This window comes from Dipodomys spectabilis, unplaced genomic scaffold, assembly GCF_019054845.1.
Source record: "Dipodomys spectabilis isolate Male_0828 unplaced genomic scaffold, ASM1905484v1 ptg000108l, whole genome shotgun sequence".
Taxonomy (NCBI): domain Eukaryota; kingdom Metazoa; phylum Chordata; class Mammalia; order Rodentia; family Heteromyidae; genus Dipodomys; species Dipodomys spectabilis.
This window is the reverse complement of record NW_024870785.1, coordinates 12,435,618-12,451,109: the sequence shown is the minus strand read 5'-3', so window position 1 is coordinate 12,451,109 and position 15,492 is coordinate 12,435,618. Positions and strand designations below refer to the sequence as shown.

General features: G+C 38.2%; 1 protein-coding gene across 1 annotated transcript in view; it reads right to left on the bottom strand.

Annotated features, from left to right (window-relative positions):
- The window catches only part of Unc13c (unc-13 homolog C), a 279,587-nt gene that overhangs the window by 55,413 nt on the left and 208,682 nt on the right, over nt 1-15,492 (bottom strand). The window contains 1 exon segment of the mRNA XM_042687992.1: nt 12,295-12,372. Coding sequence (XP_042543926.1) covers nt 12,295-12,372 — 78 coding nt within the window.

The window sequence follows — 15,492 nt, the reverse complement described above, 5'->3', positions numbered from 1 at the left end:
AAACTTCTGGAAATAAAAAAAATTCAATAAGACTTTCTACAAATGAAAAAGATTTAGTAAGTTTATAAATAAATACAGAATCCCAAATCAGTTTAAACTCATGAGATGTAATCTGGGTCTTCTATGATTTTAAATTGGCTGGAACGGCTACAGTTGTCCAAGAACACTTTTTTTTTTTTTTTTTTTGGGTCCGGTCGTGGGCCTGAACTCTGGGCCTGGGCACTGTCCCTCAGCTCTTCAGCTCAAGGCTAGCACTCTACCACTTGAGCCACAGCAGCCACTTCCGGCTTTTTTCTTTTTGCTTATGTGGTGCTGAGGAATCGAACCCAGGGCCTCAGGCATGCAAGGCAAGGGCTGTACCACTGAGCTACCTTCCCAGCCCCAAGAACACTTTTTTTTAAAAAAAAATAAAATTCAGAGATTATTCACAAGAAGTATTTACATACCTCAGCAACTGGGTAGCTCTGGGTTGTACTGACGTAACTAAAAACATTGACATGAGAGTACTGAACATGTCATCTAAGATTTTACTGATTATTTCAAACCATTTCTTGATGTCAATTTACCCCTCAAGTCTAGGTAATTTTTAGGGTTTAGCTTCTTCCTTTCAATGAAAGCCAATGTATACTTAAAGAATTACAGAATTAAACAATAAAGCCAACGTAACTCTTCTGGACTCTTTATAGAATTTTAAGATTACTTTTATTAAAAAATTACTTTTATTAGCATCCATTAATAGTAAAAGAAGAATTCATTGTGAGAATGCCATAGATGAGTTACAGTCTAGAACTAAGGATCCACACAAATGTACAAGCCACCCCGACACTTAAGAGACTTCTCTGGGAGTAGAAAAATTAAAATACCTTGAGACTCTCAAACTTTCCAAAAGTTTGATTCAGCTATAACCAGTTGTGGGGCAGTGATCAAGAAAGTAATAATGTTCACATAGGTTTTCTTTTTTCTTTTCTTTTTTTTTAATAAACAAACAGAATACTATTGATAGAACTGATACACATCTAAACTCCATCAGCTAACTAATCATACTTCCCTAACATTTAACCAAGAAGACACTGGTGACTGGCCACTCTGATATTAGCACACTGCACAGGTTGTACCCTGTTATTATGGTTTCTGGTGGCTGCTGTATTAACAACATAAACATACTTAAAAAGTAGATATACTTGTACACAAACATATGAATTGAAGCGTTAAACATGCAGGGAGAATTGCAATGGTGTGACTCCTTTGAATAATTGACAGTCTAACAAAATGGATACCAGGTAGCAGGGACCTGAGGAGCAGGTGGTGTGGAAGTCAAGGGGAGGGGAGTAGATGGACAGAGGAAGACTGGGAGGGTGTGGTCATGGTAGTATACATGTGAAAATGAACTGGGAAAACTAAGGGGATGGGTTTGGTTGGGAGGGCGGGGGGTGAATGGAGAAAGGGATGACATTGATCAAGATGCACTGTACTCCTCAAATGACATGTTGAGCTGAGACTTCTTTTGTACAACTGCTTACAGACAATAAAATTATATAGGTGGAAAACAGATGAGAGAAAAGTTCTCTGATTTGGTTTTTATCCAAGTTTCCTTTTTTCTATAGGCAGAAGTTGCCCCCCTACCCACATGTCCAGCATCTCCAAGGACATAACTTTAAAAGTAGAGTTTTATTTTTTTAAGACTCAGGGTTTTTGTTAGTTTATTAAAGATTTTTCCTTCCCAGGCTGACTTCAAGCCAATATCCTCAGGTCTAGCCTCCTGAGTAGCTAGGAATATAGCATAGGACACTGGCACCCAGTAACAATAATTTTAATGGAGTTGTCTATTATTTAAAGTATTTACATATTTGTCTGATACATAGCTAACGGTAGTTGGCGCACCAGTGAGTGAAGGTAATAATTTTAAAGCCATACAAAAATGATTACATGGACCACTTGTGTGAAATTATGCTATTTTCCCATAAAATTATTTTAGGCCACCTTAGGTATTTTGTGAGCAGACATTTCTTATCAAATAATTGGTTATTACTTGGAAAAAAAATCTCAGACTGTCAAACTACTGCAGTTTAAACACTGGATGACAGTTTTAATTTTGTGATAGACATGTTTGTTTCTTAGTAAGTACAGACAGAAAGCATGTGTAACAAAATCAGGCCAAAGGAGATAAAAAGCCAAAAGAAGAAAAATAATTAGTTTCAGTTTTGATACAAATAATACCAGGAACCACACACACAATAATTCTGATGCCAGTATGTGTATCTAGCCAATTGCAGTTTTTTTAAAAAGCAATAATGAGAATGATGAATATATCTAATGATAATCCTACTAAGAAGAGGGAAGTCCTAATATTTTATTGAGTTCTGTATTTCCTTATATGCCCAAATTGAGGGAGTTTTTCTTACTCCTACAAACTCCTTAAAGTTTTTATGAACTAATAGTTTCTGGTTTGAGGGATTTGCCTACGTTTTCATTAATACATTCACAGTTTCAAAACATTCTCCAATTATAAAGGCAAAAAGCTACTTCATGCTTTCATACATTTTTATAATTTAGCTTAGTTACATGTAAGTGCTACAGCGTAACAGTGAATTCAAGTTTTGGTGTTTAAAATTATTGTTACTGGGTACCAGTGTCTTATGCTATATTCCTAGCTACTCAGGAGGCTAGACCTGAGGATATTGGCTTGAAGTCAGCCTGGGAAGGAAAAATCTTTAATAAACTAGCAAAAAGCTAGAAGTGGATCTGTGGTTCAAATGGTAAAGTGCCAGACGAATGGTAAAGCTAACCGATAGCACCAAGCCCTGAGTTCAAGCCCCAGTACTCCTGTCCCCCCCAAAATTCATTGTAATAACGAAAATGCAGAGAACAAAAAAAGTCAAAGTATTTTATTCTAAAATAGAAATGAATTAGCATGTGTGCATGAATAACTTAGCTGGCCAAGTTAATATAGGTTTCATGCAAAGAGAAATATACTTAATTAAAACTTAAGAGTACTGAGTTAAATTCTGAATTTATATAAGCTACCTAGACATATTTCACTCATATTTCATGAAAGGTTTGAGAATCACAAACCCAGGCTGGCAAAGGGTATTCAATGAGTAGAGTAAACTATAGACCTCTATTGGGAGTAACTGAGTTTTAACATCATTGGGAATTTTCCTGCCATTGAGCTATGGTAATACAAACTTATCTGAGATCTCTAGTTGACAAAGTGTCTCTTAAAAGTTCTTTTCTGGTGTCATTTTCCATCTGAAACATACTCACTTATCACTTTTGTTTGCAAACTGTCTTCTAAATCTCCAATGATTTTTACCCATGACCAATGTGCACAATGTCTGCCAGTTACTATTTTTTCTTTTTTTTTGTTGTTGGTGTGGGGCTTGAACTCTAGGGGCCTGAGCTCTTCAGTTCAAGGTTAGCGCTCTACCACTTGAGGCACAGCGCCACTTCTGGTTTTCTGGAGACAAGAGTCTCACAAGCTTTTCTTGCCCAGGCTGGCTTTGAACCATGATCCTCAGATCTCAGCCTCCTGTGTAGCTAGCATTACAGATGTGAGCCACCAGCACCCAGCTACTATTTTCTTAGAAAATAGTTCTTCCACAGAGACTCATCTTACTTCTCAAGTCTGGGTGTCTGCTCCAATGTCTACAAGCCAAAGCACGCATCAAGTATTCTTGTATGCATACTTCATTCAAAGGAGCAATACTAATAGCTGAATGTGTCTTCTTGGTCTAGTACGAATAGGAGATTTTTGCTATTGAAAAAAACAATTTTTGGCAGTATTGGGTATCGAACTCAGGGTCTTGAGCTTGCAAGACAGGTGCTCTGCCACTGGAGCCATATCTCTGGTCCCTTTTTGTATTGGTTGTTTAGGTAGGGTCTCACTTTAGATCTAGGCTCATCTGGACTGTGATCAGCCTACTTGTGCTTTGCCAAATTGATGAGGGTGACAGGAATGTGTTGTTACCTTCGGAAAGTGTGCTTCCCAATAGCTGGACTAACAGGCACATTTCACCAAGCTTAGCCATGGTTGAGATGGAAACTCATGGATTTTTATGCCCAACCTAACCTCAGACCGTGATCCTTCAGACTTCTACTTTCCAAGTCATGAGGATGACAGGAGCCATCGTGACCAGCTTGCAATTTTATTCTGTGGAGCCACAATATAGTGGGTTGACCAAGCTAGTCTTTGTTTCCAATATCTATCCCTTTGCCTGATTATATGAGATGAAGCCTTGATAATCTGTTTAGTTCAGAAGACATGGTTACCATACCAGCGCTGCACACATTTCTGTTTTTGTTTTCCTAGTGCAGATTCTTTACCTGTGAGTTTAATGAGAGTATATGTACTTTCATTCTTGTACCATCAGTTGTTAAATGGACCATCAAGCTCTGGTTAGAGTTATAACCAATGGGTTGCAGAGTGATACTGAAACTCTTCAGATACCTTAACACAAATGCTTACAAGATAGAGCTTGCAGGGGTGAAGTTAAAGATCTTCAGTAGGAAGCTTATCTCCTTTCCACAGTATTTACTGCTATCCTGTTTCCATTCTTTCTTATAGTTTACCAAGCTTCTTTGCCTTGTGTTCAACCCATCAATTTTGGTGCATTATTATTTTATCATCTACAGAAGTATAGGTCATGGAGGAAGGTGTCACTGCCTGACCGTCATTTTCTGAGAAAATGGGTCCAAGATGAACTCATTAGTGGGTTCACCCTTTTAACATCTTTGCATTAAATCCTTTAATACTTTTTGCATCAAATCCTTTAGTGTTCTTGCATTAAATTCGTTAAGATTTTTGCCTTACATCTTCTAATATTTTTGAATTAAATCCCTTAGTAAACGCAAAATTTATCACCATTTTTTTTCTGGAAAAGGAAGCCTCATTTCCAAGAAAAGCTATGTTTGAGGACCTGGTTCCTTTCTTCGGATTTTGCTTTATATATTATTCCCTGGTGTTCAACTTACATCATTTTATCAACATTTTTACTTTCTTGCCCTATAACTGGATCACAACAATGTTAGATATGTTAAAAGATAAAATAAAATGATTAAAGAAAAGTCAACTTATTTGGAACAACCTTCCTGTTGACAATTGGCTAACATCTTTCCTTCTCTTGACCTTCCAAAGGCTCACAAGAACAAAAATTAACTCCTCATCCTTATCTCATTCATTAATCCTCTGTAGTGTGACTTCTGCTCTGGGCACATCAATGAAATGTTCAGTTATACATGACCAATGGTATCTTGGTTTGCCAGTCTGGTCACCATATTTATCCTGCTCATCCTTTATTCATATTGTGATTTTAGTTCTTTAGGTTCTTCTGTCTTTGTGCTCTATCTCCTTGCTGACTTCAAGTCCTCTAATATCCTCCTTATATTAGTGTCTCCTTCAATTTTATCTTTATACTCTTCTTTCTATTCTACATTCTTTCCTTGAACGATCACATGCCTATGGCTTCAACTGCCAATTCTATGCAAATGACCCCAAATTGGTTGTGTACAGTCTTAACAGTACACCTGAGCATGTTGTCTATCTTCTCGAGTCCGTTTTGAACCATCAGTCAGAATGTATTTAAAAATGGAACTAAATACCTTGTCATCCTGAATTTACTTCTCTTTTTATCTTCTCTGCTTTGGTTAGTGCCCCTATAATTTTGTTTTAAAGGAGAAATGTTAAAATCATCTTTGAATTCTGTATCCTTCCTCCTCTATGTATGTGGATACCAAATGTGGCTGACAGTCTCTCTGAAATGTTTTCTCCACCTTCTTTGTCCTCTTTACCTCTCGACTCAGCACTTTTCCATCTCGTCTGCTACTGCCACCTCCGACCTGGGCTGCTGTTCCCTATTTTCTCTTTCCATTCTCCTAATTGCTACTCCCAGAGTAGGTTCAATATAACCACGTCTGATCTTAGTCCTCGCTGATCTCTCAAGCTGGCATTCACTAGGGAAGGGATTTCAAGCAATTTCTCACAATCTTATCTGGGCTTCTGGTATTTCTTTTATTTTGGAAAAAAGGTCAATTCTCTCCAACACTACTACTGATCCGGATCTATTAAGAAAGACTAGCTCATACTAAAATAATTGATAAATCAGTGGACATTCCCTAATGAATCCATTACAAGGGTATTCTCTCTGAAATGCCCTAAGTCACTTAATAAATTTGTGACATTTGCTTGGGGACTGCAGTACATGGTTGAAAAAGCAAACCCATTATCCTGTCTATTTCAAACCAATTTCCCCAGCACCAAGACACTATGCTTTTTTTTTTTTTCCTATTTTTTCAGTTTTATTCTTTGGAGAGAACTGTTTCGAGTGTACATGATCACACTCAGCGATGGATTATAGTATATTCCTAATTTCATTCAGATTTGCATGGAGGCTGTGCAATAGCATCGGTTACATTATATGTTCAGGTTTCTAACTTTCTGGCTTTTCAAAAACCAGGAGGCTCCCAGTAGCTGTCTCCCATGCTAATTAAAGGGAGTATACAGTGAATCTGTCATTGTACTTCAAATCAACTAAATGTCTTTGGGATAAGTTAGTTTATTTAGCCTAGAGAACCAAAGGGGAAAGGGAAAAAGATTGTTTTATCTTTTGAAATTCATTCACTGTAGTATTGAATTTCGGATATTTCTACTTCTAGGGTTTTTTCTACTTCTACTTCAAAAATTTAGGATTTTTCTACTTCTGTGTTTCCGTGCTGTTTTACTTTGAATTATGTCTCTGAGCCTTATCTAGGGATGGGATACTCTTTTCTATACCACATATGCTATCCTTCTGTTAATGGATCGTAACAAGACTCTTGTGCTTATCACTACAGGATTTCTGAATGTTGTTCAACTTCTTTCTTTTTTACAGGTGGAGGAAAAAAACAAAGGCCAGATAATGTGTCATGTTTTTAGAGTCACATGGAGGTTGAAGGTATTTTTCCCCAAGGCAATTCCCTTTTGAAAATATTCATTGTAAAAAGCAAAAAACTTAAGTATCACTGGCCCAGAGAGGAACTTAGTGTGACTAAAGGCTGTGAAACTGCACAAGGTTAAGAATAAGCTAGGATAGAAAAAAATAAGATCACTTTATTCTGTAAATATTGACTTTCAAAAAATCATCTAGTCCTATTATTCTGGTTTTCTATTTGGCTGCTCTTGTTGCTCATGGTTACCACTGTGAGTACAAGCTGGAGCACTGGCTTTAGTACTTGTTAAACCTCAGCTGATGGGGATAAAGATTTTCAGTGATCCATTTGCACAAGGCAACAGAGGATCACTCAGTCTAGCAGAAGAAGGAGAACTGACTGGGTTTAAAAACTGAGTTTTAGAGAAGGGAAAGAGGGAAGGAAAGAGGTTGATCAATGGGGTACAATGGAAGCTCTAAAGTTCTATTGCACAGCAGGGTAAATATAGTTAACAATAGCTAGAAGATTTTGATTGTACTATCCATTGAAAAACAATCAACGTTTAAGGTGATGAGTATAACATTCCAAGTTGATCGGTACAATGCATACATGAACCAGAGCACCTCACTGTACTCCACAAATACATCAACTTATTATATGTCAATCATATAAGGCAGGTGCTAGTGGTTCATGCCTATAATCCTAGCTACTGGGGAGGATGAGAATATTGCTAGACAGATAAATGTTCATGAGACTCCTCCTTCTCAATGAAGAGCTGAACTCAGTGGCATAGATACCTGTTTTCCCAGCTACCAGGAAGCCTGACATAGATGGACAATGCCCAGGTAGGAAGAGAGTGAGACCCTATCTCAAAAGTCAGGATTGGAGGCATGGCTGTGCAGTGAGGAATGCTTGCTTAGCAAGCAAGAGGCCCTAAGTTCAAACCCCAGTTCCAACCAAGTAACAAATAACTGCTCCCTTTTTATAAAGCACCAACTGTAATCAAGGCTAAAACAATAATAGTGGAAAAGGGAAACTCTATTTTGACCCCTGACTACAACAATTTGCTGTGTGTTTGAGCAGGCAAAAGCCATCGAAGGTGATCATCACAAAGTCATGGGAAGGATTTTTTCCTCAAAGATGGCAATTTGAGGGCAACTCTTATTTCTCTCCTTTTTGGCTTTCTCTTGAAGTGTTCTCAAGGGTCAGAGAGCGAGGTTAGTCTAAAAAGAGACCTGGCAGTATGTGACTGACACCCTGAGCTCTCCAGTACTCTGGAGAAAGGGGGTTAACAACTAGTGGTTGTGTGGGTCAGCATGAGGTGGGCAGCTCAGAGATCTATCAACCTCTGTGGCCTGACCTTTGCTTGAATCACACGCTTAGCTGTTAAACCTAACTTTATGTGGTAGTAGTTAGTGCTGGATTCTTAGTTATATTTGTGAAATCATCTCAATACAAGTTGTCCTTCTAGCCTTCATTATTCTCTTAATTTTCTATTCAATCCAGTTTGCTGTGTCTAATTACAGAGATGTTTGGGAAGAAAAAGCAATCAGTCTGTGTCTGCATTCTGTCAAAATAAAAGCCCAGCACTTCAAACATTCAATTCTCCTTATGATCTGGACCTACAAAAAGTAAAAATCACTGGTTACATTCACTGAATTCAGCCAATGGACATCTCCCTTTTGAGCTTTCTTTTCATGATAGAAAGCTAGAAGACTGGGTTTATTCTATTATTGCAGGATAAAATAGCCACACAACAATTAGGTTGTGTATGTGTGTGTATGATGGTACTGGGGCTTGAAATCAAGGCTTGGACATTGTTCCTTAGCTTTTTTGCTCAAGGCTGGTGCTCTGCCACTTGAGTAACAGCTCCATTTGTGGCTTTTTGTTGGTTAATTGGAGGTAAGAGTCTCATGGACCCTCTTATGCCTGGAGTTGGTTTTAAAACATGATCTGGGGACTGGGAAGGAGACTCAGTGGTAGAGTGCTTGCCCTGCATGCATGAGGACCTAGGTTCAATTCCTCAGTACCACATAAGCAGAAAAAGCTGGAAGTGGCACTGTGGCTCAAGTGGTAGAGCACTATAGCCTTGAGCTGAAGAGCTGAGGGACAGCGCTTAGGCCCAGAGTTCAGGCCCCATGACTGACAAAAAAAAATGATCCTTAGATCTCAGCCTCCTGAATAGCTAGGATTACAGGTGCTAGCCACTGGCACCTGTCTTGGACCTCATTTGTTTGTTTGTTTTTAAAGATGACTCTTCATAGTTTTCAAAAATTATTTTCTTGGTGTGTTTTCCAGAGGAACCAGAGTTACAATGCTGCAGTGTCCTCTTAATTGGTATACAATAGAATAGGTTGGAAACTCACTTTATGTGGTGAACAATTTGATAGTTTTCTTTGCTCTTTTGATTTTTTAAAAAAATGAACTGGGTCAATATGGCCTATAGGACATGGTGCATGCCACTGTTAATGCTAGATACTCAAGTGACTACTCTCAAAGTCATTGCCAATAACATAATCCTAGGATATTCATAAGGTCGGACATGCTTCCATCACAGACTCTGCTTTAACCACATCAGGTTAAAGCAGTGGAGAAGGGCAGTATCATGCAGCTTTGTCCACCAGCCGCAAACACTTTGCAGACAGAACTAGAGGCAAGCAACGATGCTACCAGCAGCCAACCAAGAAACATACAGCATTTTCAATTATTTTGAGCAAAAGCATGAACAATCATTTGCTAACTATATTTTATTTTTGGTTGCAGCAAGAAGTGTACAGAGTGATAGAGGGCAAAAAGCAATAAACTCCTAAGAGAGGAAGAATAAAGTCTGGGTTGGCAAGTTTCCCTTAATAATATCAGTCAAAGACTTAATAAGCCATTCCATTGATAGGAGGAATAAACTTGGAATTCGCATTTGCTCATATTGTATAACTTTCACAGGCCATTGGGTCTGTCTATGCCAAGTGCTGTAGATACGATCCATATTGAAAGTTGAATCTTGTCATTTTCAATAAAATTCTTTTACATCTTCAGAACAAACCGTAAGTTAAGGAACCCATTTTCAGACTGACATATGCAGATAACTGTAGTAAGAATCTACCTAGTATTTTGAGATTCTGATGCCTGGAGCAGGCTAAGTGATGTAACCAATAACTCTAACATCATTTTCTATTAATTAGCTATTTTTGGGGGGGATGGGGAACTGGAAGGTTATTTATACTAAGGGTATAGGTCCTGCGTTCTCCCCAATGTTTCTTCACAAATACCTGTGTTGATTCTAATTGGGCCTTCTTTTTCTTAGCAATAACAGATAAGAGATTAAAGGAAGGGAAATGGAGAAAAGAAATTTAGGAAACATCCAAAAATATAAAGAGGAAAAATGCCAACAGGTAGGAAACTAGAGTCTATCTATCTATCTATCTATCTATCTATCTATCTATCTATCTATCTATCTGTCTATCTGTCTGTCTGTCTGTCTGTCTGTCTGTCTGTCTGTCTGTCTGTCTGTCTGTCTGTCTGTCTATCTATCTATCTATCTATCTATCTATCTATCTATCTATCTATCTATCTATCTATCTATCTATGGAAGCTAAGGCTTAAAGTTGATTTCACCCATTTACTTAAGTGGATTGATCCTGTGTATTTTTTGGGAGGAGTTTAACAAATAAACATTGCATGAGTTACAAAGAGAGAGAGTTCCCACGCCTAGAATTTCCTCCTTCATTAGTTTGCCCAGTAAAAGAGAAGGGTCTCTGAACTAGTCACTGACTTGAAACTAAGTTTATAATGCGAAGACTGTACATTTTAAACTGGTAATGGTATCTGGAATAAGAATCCATTTTTAACAGATGAACAGGGTCCCTTATAATGTGTCAGGGTGGAAGATGGCCTGATCCATACACTTTCCTGTAAGTTTAGTCTTGATTCATCTGTTTGGTCTGTCTTCTTTGATTTATCTGATTCATAAATACTGTTTGCCAGCATATTGCCCATGTTAGACCCTACATTTAGATAAGTGATGAAATAGTAGTAGCAGGAGGAAAATTTTCTGGAAAGACGACACTTTAAAGATCATTTCATTTAAAAAAATTGGTGTTTAAAATCTACCGAATTTCACAGATCAGATTTCCCAGAAGAAACCAGTGCTTTCTTCAATACTTTTCAATACATGAATTGGACCTGTAGGTCTGAATATAAAGCATCACTGAAATTAAGAAGGGCATCTCCAGTGATGATTCCTGATGGCTTGTGCCCAAGCCCAATCTTTAAAAAGAGGCATTTGTAGCCTCATAAATTTAGAAATAGGAGGAATATTTGCTTTGAATTCCAATCTGGCTTTCCATTCGTTCCTATATCTTGCTACAGTAAGGATACATGAAATAATCTTTTAAAATTAAGTTTTTTTTATTGTAAAAATACTGCACAGAGGGGTTACAGTTACATGAGCAAGGTAATGAGTACATTTCTTATCCAGCATTGTTGCCTCCTCCTTTGTTTTTCCCCTACTATCCCTTCCCTCCCACCTCCTCAGCTACCCCCCCTGCCCCCCCCCCCCCGCCAATGAAGGAATCTTAAAGAGAAGTGTCTATATATTCATGACACAGTACCCTTGGGATTCCATTGGTAAGAGATGGAGTGGGAAAACCCTAGCTTCCTGATGCTCTTTCCAATCATCCCCCATCTTTCAGATGCTTACATTGGTTCATGGAAAAAGAAGAGAAGACACTGGCAGGCGGGAAGCAGGGAGTGTGCACAGCTAAGGTTTCCCTCTTTGCCCCATCCAAACAAAGCAGGTGAGAACTGGTAGGAAATGCAATGGCCTTTAAGGTATAGGGAGGGGCACACAGCCAGGGAAAGGGGAAGATGCATATTATGATCACAAACCTCATAAGAGAATCTTTCTCCTTCCTTCTTCTGTTCATTATTGGCAAGCCAAAGACGTTGGACAGAGACAGGACCATTACACGCACAACACAACACAACACATTTGACGCAACTTTCCCCAAGTACAAAAATAAACCACTGATAGATCCGAAACCACTACTGCCAGAACACCACAAATGAATGGACATTGTATGATACAATAAAAATCAACTCTTCTGTGGTACTATACAGATCATTAGCATTTTAATATATACATACATATACACACATGAAATTGTGTATACAGATCTACTGGGTACTTCTTCCTCCCATTCAATTTTCTATTTCCCAATGTATTCTATTGTAAGTAATTATCATCTTATTAATGGAATATTAGGTTATGATCAACTTCCTGGTCATTGATAAACCACTTAAGAATTTGGTTAAGGCATTTCCTATTGATGAGCAATACATTGCTAATGGTCTGTAAGTCACATTTGGCATATACAGCAGTGAAGATCTACTCACCTCTTTCCCTCCCATTGATTCAAACATTTTTTCCAGCTGGACCCGCAATTGCTGAATATTGTTCATCAAGATACAGGGCTTTAAGTTAAAAAAAATGACAGTATGGTAAATATCCTTTATATATTCAATTACTGGATGAGTCATACATATGTCATTCTTGGTGGTCTCTTATTACATATGGCAAGCATAATAATTCTGCCATTTTAAGTTATGGTTTTTAATAGCCTAGAGTGGAAAAGGAAAAAAATCTTATGACTTTGTTGGTAAATTATATTTAATAACCTGCTCACCATGAGAGATTTGCTACCAAAGTTGCTTTCATCCTTAATATTATGATGTAAAATACTTACAAATAAACATGCTGAACTTGAAAATTTTGTATTTGAGAAAACTGAGGAGTTTAAATTCTTCTGTAATTGCACGATGTTAAACTCAAAACTGCCACCAGAAATTTTTTGTTTTTGTTTTTTGGGTCCAGTCGTGGGGCCTGAACTCTGGGCCTGGATGCTGTCCCTCAGCTCTTCAGCTCAAGGCTAGCACTCTACCACTTGAGCCACAGTGCTACTTCCGGCTTTTTTGTTTTTGCATATGTGGTGCTGAGGAATCAAACCCAGGGCCTCATGCATGCAAGGCCAGCGCTCTACCACTGAGCCACCTTCCCAGTCCAACCACCAGAAAATTTTAACTGCAAGAAATACTAAAAGAAAATGACGTATTGAAAGGAAACCCCCTTGTACAACTAAACAAAAATAAATAAATAAATAAAAACACCTTTAATATAGTCTCTAGTTGTCAATAAAATCTTTAGGCTAGTAGTTACATCCTTCATTATCTGGCCTCTTACTATTTGATTATTTGCAACATATTAATCAATTTAGAGCTTTCTTCCCTAGATTATTTCACTGTTCTGTAACTCACTTAGCATTTGTCTTATATGCCCCCTGTATTTGAGTTGTTGATCTCTGTGTTCCCAGCTAGACATTGTACATGCTGTCCTGTCTTTGCCCGATTTTCCTTATTCACACTACTGCGCTTAAAAACATTTCTTCTGTGGGGCTGAGCGGGCAATGAGAGGAGGGCAGCACACAAATGGAGAAAAGAAGGATGAGCAAATACCCTCATTATATTCAACGATATTACGTAAAAATTGATCTATGTAACTTGAAGTAGGGATGGGATGGAGAAGTATGGAGGAGAATGACGGAAGGGGTAATGTTGGCCAAGATACACTGTACTCATAAGCTGCCTCCTGGAATTGAAATCCCTTTGTACAACTACTTAACAAAAATAAATATTAAAAAAATGGCTGGGCACTGGTGGCTCACACCTGTAATCCTAGCTACTCAGTAGGCTGAGATCTTGCAGTTCAAAGCCAGCCTGGGCAAGGAAAGTCCTTGAGACTTTTATCTCCAATTAATCATCAGAAAACTGGAAGTGGCACTGCGGTAGAGTGCTTGCCTTGAGCTGAAGAGCTGAGGGACAGTGCCTAGGCCCAGAGTTCAAGCCCCACGACTGACAAAAAAAAAATATTGGGTGTCAGGGCTCAAGCCTATACTCCTAACTAATCAGGTGCTAAGATCTGAGGATTAGAGTTCTTAGTCAATCTAGGCAGTAAGTCTATTAGACTCTTATATCTTAAGTAACCACTAAAAAAAACAAAATACAACCGCCCCCCCCCCCAAAAAAAACAGTCAGAAGTGGAGCTGTGGATCAAATGGTAAAGCCTTGAGCAAAAAAGCTCAGTATCAGAGTCAGGACTTGAGTTCAAGCCCTAGGAGACAGACAGACAGACACACACACACACACACACACACACACACACACACACTCCTTGACTTATTTCCAAAGAAGTAGTGATGTAACAATGGCAAAGATGCAAAATTTGGTGGCCACAGTAGATATGACTTTAGTAACAGCAGAAATTAATTTCACATTGGAAAATAGAATTTGGAATCTTGACAGAATCATTTAATGGTTGCTACACATTGATTCCAAAGAGCTAGCAGATGAAAGAAGAGACAGCAGACAAAGAAAAGAAAATGGATCTATCTTCCAGATTGCTGGGAAAAGAGCCAGTAATGAATCAAGGACTCACAGGACGTCAGAGAGGTGGCTGTCCTTAGTGGAAAGATTTTATTATATTCTTAAACACATGACTGACCTTTGCAAAACTTTGTACTTGACTCTTAAAGTGACCACATCCTAGCTGTGATTTACAAACAGAATTTTAAACCTCAGTTTGGTTCCCTTGATTTCCAGCCACTTAAAATATTTTCACTTTTAATGGAGACAACGGAGAATTATCCCCCACAGATTCTGATTCTGCAGGCTGAATTGGAATATCCAGGAACTGTTCTGCTCTGAGTGGGACTTCTTGATCTAGGGTTATTCCTTTGTATAGACAGTATGGAAAATTTTCATACTTTCAGAGGAAATGAACATCTGTCCCAAAGTCTACAAATTGAGCCAGTAGGAATTTCATTTCCACTAGAAAAAAGGACAATTTGGCATATTTTTAGCCGCTTGAATTTATCAATCCTACTGGAAAGGAATCGAAGGTAAAAATAAGACCTTGGCCTTATAAGAAGCAAGAAGACTTCATGGGTGAAGGGATTAGTCCCTTACTACCCTTGTGGTTATGTTAACTTGGCTCTGCTGTGATTATTTTATGTAAGTCTTCAGGCTTATCCTTCTCATTTTCCTTCTCTTTGTTGTTGGGAGTGTGATCAAACGCAGGGCTTTGCACATGTACTGCTTCACTACTGAGCTACATCACTACCCTTTAGGTTTTGAGACTATAAGTCTCCCTATGTTACTTGGGCTGACCTCGAACTCAAGCTCTTCCTGCATTTATTTCCTGAGTACTAGAATTACAAATGGGAACCATGAGACCTCACCTTGAGCCTATGTTTATAAGTCCATATGAAGTACAAGATTTATAAATAAAACCCAACTACAAAGACTACTTATTGTGATCATTTCCCATGGTGTGGGGAGGGGGGAAGAGCTACTACAGACAGTTAGATTCCTTGGTATGATCCCAAATCAATTATTTATGAATATGTGGATTTTTAATTATTTATTCTTGATTTGTTCCTTATCAAAAAGGAAAACTCATGTTGACAAGCCTTGGGACAAGGTTTAATCTTTTTGTGAATCTGTTACTAACACCAGTGGTTCAAGACTACAAGTTATGTT